General features: G+C 52.1%; 1 protein-coding gene across 1 annotated transcript; it reads right to left on the bottom strand.

Annotated features, from left to right (window-relative positions):
* Positions 1-2,219: 2,219 nt before the first annotated feature.
* Positions 2,220-6,736, bottom strand: GDF2 (growth differentiation factor 2). The gene is made up of 2 exons (XM_032838143.1): positions 6,193-6,736; positions 2,220-3,530 (listed from the first exon to the last, which is right to left on the bottom strand). The coding sequence occupies exons 1-2, from the start codon at positions 6,536-6,538 to the stop codon at positions 2,587-2,589; spliced, it is 1,290 nt and encodes a 429-aa protein (XP_032694034.1). The 5' UTR covers positions 6,539-6,736; the 3' UTR covers positions 2,220-2,586.
* Between the last annotated feature and the right edge of the window lie 1,784 nt (positions 6,737-8,520).

Here is an 8,520-nt window from a genome sequence, read left to right as displayed (position 1 = left end):
GGGAATCCAGTGGGAAGAATAACTCGTGAAAGGGAAGCCAGAAAGCATTTCTTGGGGGCGCTCCTTGGAAGTTCTCTTCCCATCACATCCGTCCAAGTCAGTCAGCCTTGAGTCACAGCCCATGACAGCCTTCTGAGAGTGACCCAGTCCAGAGGCTCTCAGGCCTTGTCCCCAGCAGATGTTGTGCCATAGACGGCTTAGGACAAGAGGTGAGCAGGTCCCCATGCCCAGCCCATAACAGCCACAAGACAGAAGCATTGTAGTGCTCCTCAGAGTAGGAATATCAGAGCCAAGGCATAGGGAGAGGAGCCAGAGGGGGTTCCACTAGAGTTGGGTCTTCACAGACGGTGACTTGGGCTGTGCAGCTGGGAGTCGGATGGCCAGGGCAATTGCCTCCGAGACTGAGGGTGTGGCCCTGAGGGAGTGTGGCTGGAGCTGAGCGTTGAGCAGGGACATAGTAGGAGCTGGTGCTGGAAGAGTGGGGCAGGTCGCAGGCCACTGGGCAGGGGAAGACTCATGGCCCAGACCTCCCTCCCCTGGCATGGGGGAGATCAGGGAAAACATGGGCCTAACTGTTGCCCACTTGCAAATGTCTACTCTCTCACAGAACCCATACATGCCCTTATATGGACATTTCCACTCTCCCAGCCTACAGAGACACTGTCCCCGTGAGTCCTCCCACTGCTATGGCAACACTTTCTCCCTGCTCCCCAGGGAAAGAAGGGCCTATGGGGAGGGGTGGGCAGGGGACAGCATGGAGGGACCATCCTGCCCAGGTCTCACATTCAGGAAAGTCCACAGTTTAGACATTTGATTTTATTTCGAAGTGAAACTTTGATGCAGGCACAGAAGTACACCACCAGGACTAAAAGACATTCCTCGTCTGTCTTTAAGATTCAGCAACATTGTCGTACCAGGAATTAGTATTTTCTACAATTCCAGTAATTAATTGTATTTAAATTCATTAATTTGTATTAATTGTGTTAAAGCTTTTCATTGGTTCCACGTAAACATTTAACACAAACTTTTTTTAAAAAAATACACTGGGAGCTTCAACCAGTGGGAAAGGCCTGGGTCTCTTCAGGCCTCTTACAGGCTTTTCTCTGGCCAGTGGCCAGAAAGGCCATGGACTGGAATCTTCACCACTTCCAGACTCTTCCTCACTCCACCCCATTCCATGCGTGACCTCTAGAGTCAGAGGAGAGAATGGAACTCAAAGGAAATGGAAACTGTCTTTTCTCGGGATCAGTGGGTGCTGAGTCCAGTCCTGGGGCCCAAGCCAGGACACACAGCTCAAGAAAGCCACAGGTGCAGGCAGAGCTGGCCATGGCTAATAAGGACCTGAGTTCCTCAGTGGCTAGGAGCCCTCACCTAGGAAGGCTGGATGTCATCATTTGAGCACCTGTCACCAAGAAATAAAAATAAAACATCGCAAATACCAAAGCAAGGACACATTTATTCCAGCAAATTCAAATCCAGGTTCAGTCTCCCACAGAGTCCTGGTGGGAGGGAAGCCCACAGTTGTGTTATGCTGGTGAGCCAGTTATGCTGAGTAAATTAACAGCAGCCACCCCAGCTGTAGGCTGCCCTGTCCCTCAGGATAGATCATACCTGCTCCTTCCAAACCATCTCAAAGTTCGAAGCCACGGGCAGCTGGTGGTCGCATGTGAGATGCTGGTGGGAAAGGGCCCATGTCCCTCCAACCCCAGTGCATACTGCAACCCAAGGGCTCTGGCACACATTCTCTCCATCCTGCAGTTGGTTTGGGGAGTGTTCCTCAATGGTTTGAGGGTCATCTTAAAAATCATTACGCCATTGAAACAGCAGAGGCACTGAGCTGTTGGAATGGGCCCGGGGTGCTCCAAACAGCCCAGTCATACTGGTGGTACTGGCCAGGGCTGAATCCAGCTTGCCCCACGCTCCCTGCCTCCCAGAATCTAATTATTCTTTCGCTGCAAGGTGACCCAATAAACTTGGATGGGGTATTTGAGAAGCCCCAGGGCTTTGGTGGTGGACAGACCTATGCAGACCTACAGGTTGAAATCACAGCGTTGACCAGTGTTACTTCAACTGCCTGCATTTTGGCTCCTGCATGTGTAAATTGGGACTCATAACACCCATCTCACTGGGTTCTGGGAATCCATAAAATGATGGGTGTCGAGCACATGCTGTCCCTGTCCCCTTCACTCCCTGGGGTTATTGGAATGTGCCCTACCCTTCTCGCCTCCTTTAATCCCCGTAAATCTCTGTACCTCAACTGTCTATACTCCCCTGCCTCATTTGTGCTATTTTCTGCTGACTCCGGATTATTTTTCTCTTGTCCTCTTTCCATTGTCACCTCTTGCCCCCCAACAATCCTTCTAGGCTTTCCTCTTCTCCCCAATCCCCACCCTTCATCCCTGGCCATTGCCTTCCCCTGCGGTTAGACCCAGTGGTGTATGCTTGGTGTGGGCCGGCATTTACCTTCAGGACATGGCAGCTCCCTTTCCTCCCTCAGGCTGCCATGCAGGCAGACTTAGTCCCCATGATGCCCAGAGGGACTCAGCAGCCCTCCACCCTGTTTCCCCCCTGCCCCTCAGGCCAGCACTACCTGCACCCACACTCTGCCACGCTCATTCCTTCGTAATGGTACTTGAGGGTGGGGACTCCCATGTCATCCTTGTAGAGGATGGAGATGGGACTCAGTTTGGTGGGCACGCAGCAGGCCTTGCCCACCTTCATGGGGAACTTGAGATGCACTAGGGTCTGCACAATGGCATGCTTTGTCGGCGTGACGTCATCGGCTAGGGGGAAGAAGCAGCCACCTTTACATTCGTAAGCATCATACTCCTTGGGTGCGATGATCCAGCTGTCCCAGCCAATGTCCTCGAAGTTCACCCGCAGAGAGGTCTTCTGACAGTGGTTGTTGGCACCGGCACTCCTCTTCCGTCGGGCTAAAGAGGACGCTGCGGCCGTGTGACCTTCCCCGTCCTCCTCATCCCTGTGGTCACCTGCCTCTGTCAGACCATTCTTGGACAACTTCTTGAACATACTGTCCTTTTCATGGCCAATCATCTCCCGGAGCTCCAGCCTGGTCTCCTTGGTCCCATTGCTGCGGTCATTGGAGAAGACAACGAAGAAGGGCAGGTTTTTGGAGCCTGGGGGGACACTGATATCCAGCTTGTCACAGCCCTTCCTGTGACTCTCCACAGTCACTTCCAGTTTATTTTTGCTCTTGGTGGAGTCTGCTCTGACCCACCGCTTCACAGCACTGGAGACCTCAAAGGTCTCCCAGCCCTCATCCGAAATGTCCTGGGACACAAGGAATGTCTTGGTGTCTGCAGAAGCTTCCCAAGCATCTGCTCCATCCAGAACATCGTAAATGGCCATGTTGCCTCTCAGCTCATGAGAAGTGTCTGCATGACTTTGACAGGAGACATAAAGTCGGAGCTCGGCCCTGGTGATCTGCTCATGCCTAGGAATGGAGATATTGAAGAGCAAGATGTGCTTCTGGAAGGGGAAGTCTTCTGTGGCTGTGATAGAGACAGCATCTGAAAGGCAAGTACACAGGGATGGTCATCTTCCATGACACCAAAACTGAGACTCATGACTTGGGTCAGAGGGCATCCAGGATGACATTGACTGACTCTGTCAAGTCTTCATTTGGTTTCACTCAAGCCCTTAATGTAGAAGAGAATTTCAAAAGGTACATGTGGGACCCTCCAAAGCAAAACAGAGACAAGAGAAGCCTTGCATTGGAGTGGTCAGATCCAACTTCTTAGTAAGCATCTACTCTGCCCAGCATTGCACTGGGCACTTTGCATTCTATAATGCCCTATACTTTGCATTCTATACTCTTCACAGTGGCCCTGGGAGGATCTAATTAGTATTCCACTTTCACAGATGTGGAGACTGGATTTAGGCTGTTTAACTGCCAAGTGCACACATCCTGTAAAGCTCTTCACATAAAAAATAAAAAAAAAGTCAAATAAATGACATAGCAAAGCATATTGTCAGCCTCAGAGTGCAAATCCCGAGTGTGCGATGTTAAAGCAGATACCCTGGGAGGGGATGGTGAATTTCCAACATTAAGACAATGTGAAAAATCTCAGCAACTTAATGGCATAGAAACAGAATTGTTATTCTGAGCAAAGCAAAAGTGGATTTTTTTAAACGTTTGACGAGAATAAAGAAAGAAAACAGATCAGCCTTGATTGCTTTGTCATGTTAGGTAAAAATGAGGTTGAGCTTTGAGCTATACAATTGTCTCAGTTTCCAACTTCTCCTGGCTGGCACACAGTCATCAGGACATCTTTATTGTGCCATGGCTCGGTCACCAATATGAAGTCATTACATGAGGGGAGTCTGTGTGGTGCTATGAAATCCAGCAGTGTCTGACAGACTGCCTTGCTAATCTGGACTCAACCCCTTCCTAGGCTTATGACCTTGGAGAAGTCCTGAGTCTCTCTGTGCCTCAGTCTCCTCATCTGTAGAAAGGGGCTCATCCTAATGGTCTTTCAGGGTTGGTGTGAGGCTTCCACAAGATGGCACACAGAACTTACTGTCACTTTCCCTGGCTCATAGCAGATGCTTAGTCAATATTTCTGTGTCCTTCCCAGGCCCTCCTCCCCAACATGCATGTCCCCCTCAAAGCACATGGCCCCTCACCCAGTCTTGATGTGCCTGACATTCTGGCTCCTGCAGAACATTTGTGAATAGTGAATGGTGTGTATGAGCATTAATGGCCTACTGTGCTCTTACTGTGCCATGCTTTGAAATCACTATGGGACCATATCACACATCTAGAAAACAAACAGCCTCTCTACCTGAGCTTCCCTTGGACTATCCATGGAGGAAAGCGTAATTGGCCTTCACAGGAGAGCTGGCCATAGGCACAGCTGTGACTGAGTCAGAAAACTTGTTTTGGGTACATGGAAAATGCTGGACATGGGAGGGGCTGATCATCGAGATGGTGCCAAACGCTGGACTCTGAGACTATGGGATTTGGTGATTAGGTCCAGCCAATGAAACTCAGCCTTTTCCTAAAGCACAGGCAACAGACATGCCCCAGGAGCATGGTGAGATGCTGGCAGCCGCTGGGTGATCTGCGGGTTGTAGCATCCTTCAGACATGGCGTGTGCTCTGCAGGCTGGGTGACCTGCCATGGCACCAAGCCAGCCCTTTTAGGGATTTGCAGGTGTCAAACCTGGGAGGAGAGAGGCCCCATGTGCATGGGTGTTCAAAGAGACAGCAGCAGCAGGAAAAGCCCAAGATTTGTAGGCACATGGGGCCTGTGGCAGAATCCAGCTGCCGGACCACTACGTGACCTGGGCAAGTTCCCCCAGCATCTGCAAGCCTTGGCTTCCATGCTCACAAAATCATTTCACTTACATTGGGTGAATTAGTGGGGGCAGTGTGAAACAAGGGTTTGTTACCTTTCAGCCCTTCCAAATCAGGTAAATCATTTTCTATTTAGAAAATAAGTTGTCCTCTCAAAAAAATTTATTGGACTTGTAGATACCTTTTGGTGGAAGAGAAACAGACATTCTTTCAAAATTAAAAAATAGGGGCGCCTGGGTGGCTCAGTGGGTTAAGCCGCTGCCTTCGGCTCAGGTCATGATCTCGGGGTCCTGGGATCGAGTCCTGCATCGGGCTCTCTGCTCGGCAGGGAGCCTGCTTCCCTCTCTCTCTCTCTCTCTCTCTCTCTGCCTGCTTCTCTGCCTACTTGTGATCTCTCTCTGTCAAATAAATAAATAAAATCTTAAAAAAAAACCCAAACAAACCCAAAGTTAAAAAATACACCCATCGGTTGAAGGCTAAATAGGTTGTCTGTTTCAAAGCAGGAAAGGGGAAGAAGAGAAGGAAGGGATGGAAGAAAGGGAGCTGGCATTCCCGTAGGCACGGAATATGTAAAATTGGCCCGGGGCCCAGAGAAGAACCTTCTATAGCAGAGCTGTCCAGTAGAACTTGCTGCCAGGGTGGGAATGTGCTATACTCTGCCTTATCCTATAAGGTACCCATTAACCACACATGACTATGGAGCGACGGATCCCAAACCAGTGAACTAAGTTATTAATTTTATTTCATTTTAAGTCATTTAAATTTAAAACTTAAAGAGCCTCCTATGTCCAGTGGCTACCGGACCGGGCAGTGCAGCCCTGATCCCTGTGTCCCCCCCAACCAGGGGGAGGGCCCCGGCGGAGCCGACTCTACCTTCCACGCTGAAGCTGCGCACGATGTTGGACGCAGGGGTGGTGGACTTGTCGGTGGTGTATCTGTTGTACAGGTCGATCATGTACTGGGGTGGTTCCGCTCGGGTTCTGTCCTGGGAAGGGATGCCGCTGAGGTTGAGGCTGCGCAGGAAGTCCACCTTCATGTTCTCCAGAAACATCCTCAGGTCGAAGGCGCCCCCCTCCCGCTCCCCTCCAGGCCCCGGGAGCAAGCGGTGGGCATCTCCCCCGGCTGACGCCCTTCCCCGGCTCTCTAGGGGTTTCCCGGGCGCGCAGCCCGCCAGCAGGGAGAGCACAGGCAGGGCCACCCAGAGCGCCCCGCAGCACATCTTGGGACGGCGCTGTCGCCCTTAACGGGAGACTGCGGGCGGTGGCCGCGGGTGTGTTAGCGGGCGCAGGGAGAGGCTTGGAAGGAGCGGGCCGGCATTTTCCTGCCCACGGCTCAGCACCGAGCCCCGGGGCCAGTTCACAGGCTCTCACCCGCAGTTCCCCAGAGTGGCCTCCACTTGCTCTTATCTGGCCCTCGATGCCGTGCTCCCACCTCTTATCTAAGGGAGCTCTCTGTTAATGAAGGCTCTATAAACATCTGACAAACACGCAGGGCTTGTGGGAAGGACACGGCCTGCTGCAGAGAGCCCGAATTTCTCCGTGGGGTTATCACCCCCTAATTAGGATCCTCTCTCATTTCCTTGCCAGCTCTGGTCCGAAGAATCTTGAGACAGGGTGACACATGCTCCATCTCTTGGGCCACACAGAGAATCCAGGAAACAGACAGGACCGGAAAGTCCTCCAAATATAGAACCGACCCAAAACTCTCAGAAGACCTTGGCAAACGGTGGGTAGGGTCGATGCCGGGGTCTCCCTGGGTGAACAGGAGGTCTGCTCCCTGGGGAGCACACTGTTTTGCCTGTGTGTGTGGATGGAGAGGAACCTGCATGCTTTCTCATCTGTGGAGGGAGTCCTGAACCTAGGGATCATGGAGGAATGCAGCACCAGGTGAGGGAGGCTTTGGAGTCCCCAAGAGGAGGGTTCAAATCCTGGCTCCCTTACTGACTGCCCACAAGTGTCACTTGACCTCCCTGAGCCTCGGGTTTAGAAAAGACATGTGAGAAATCAAAGATGATCGCATACAAAACTTCATGGCAGTGTCTGCAAGCTCGGGTCAGCTGGGTGGGCACATTCTGGCTGCCACTTCCCTGCACCTCCTCAGCCTGCTCTCCAGAGGACACCATACCCATCCTGATACTTGCTGCCCAGCCCTCAGAAGAGCTCTGTCCCTGGCTTGGGGCTGGGGGCGGTCCTTGCTTGTGTTAGCTGGGTGATTCCTTGGGCCACACTTGTCAGCCAGGAGAAGCAAGCAGTCTGGGGAAAGGAAGGAAAGGGAACAGGGAAACCCTGAGGACAGCATGTGCCCAAGAACTGTCCTGCTGGCCCTAGGAGGCCAACAAGCTGCAGCCCACTAGGGGTCTGTGAGGTCCTGGGGTCTGCATTATGGTAAAACCATCATGCCCATGAGTAGACTGTCCATTCCCATTATGTGTGGGTTTGACTGAGCTAAAAAAAAAAAAAAAAGGAGTAGTTGCACATCTCAGGGGTCTACTCAGAGGGGGATTTGAACATGGAGTCTTTCTGTGCTGGCAGGCCTCCTGGGGAGAGGGAGCGCTGAGCTGAGCAGCTTCAGGAAGATGGAGGAGGGGCGACGCCGGCCAGCGGGCGGAGGTCAAGGATCCCAGTGTGTGCCCAGCATTATTCTTTCCACCCTTAGTGGGGGCAGGGTGAAACCAGGGGCCTCAGACTTGCTGGGCCTGGACAGAACTTGCTGTCCCCATCCTTTGGGAACACTGTCAAGGGAGGGTGGATGGGAAAGGGTGCAGCTTCAGAAGTGGCTGCTTGGAGTGGCGGCAGGAAGCACGCTGGGCCTTGAGCCAGCTCAGTGCAAGAATTCGCTAGGGCAGGGGAAGGAGGAAGGGGTGCAGAGCCTGGAAATGGAGCTGAAGTGTGCAGCAAGGAGGGTCTGGGAGGAGCTGGAGAGCCAGGCAGGCATACCCTATGGTGCTCCAGTTCCTGGGGGCAGCCCAGAAACAGGCCACATTCAAGAGGCAGAGCCAAGGGACACATGGGAGTGGCCTGAATGTGGTCAGGGGAGCATAAGGGGCTGCTACCTGATGTTTTCTTAAAAACAGGGTAGATCTTATTTGCTGGTTGTAACAGTAGTATATAGGCAGATGATTTGGGAAATGCAAAACATTGTGAAGAAGGAAATAAAAATAACCTACAGTCTCACTCACCAGTGATGCCCACAGTTAATATT

This window comes from Lontra canadensis, unplaced genomic scaffold, assembly GCF_010015895.1.
Source record: "Lontra canadensis isolate GAN:19392208 unplaced genomic scaffold, GSC_riverotter_1.0 scaffold3, whole genome shotgun sequence".
NCBI lineage: Eukaryota > Metazoa > Chordata > Mammalia > Carnivora > Mustelidae > Lontra > Lontra canadensis.
This window is presented reverse-complemented; position numbering and strand designations above follow the sequence as displayed.

Bases quoted from the DNA above. Each gene is read 5' to 3' on its own strand.
- GDF2 (XM_032838143.1), bottom strand. From the start codon at position 6,538: ATGTGCTGCGGGGCGCTCTGGGTGGCCCTGCCTGTGCTCTCCCTGCTG. The intron at 3,531-6,192 runs GTAGAGTCGGCT...CTTGCCTTTCAG, and splicing joins GCGCAGCTTCAGCGTGGAAG to ATGCTGTCTCTATCACAGCC.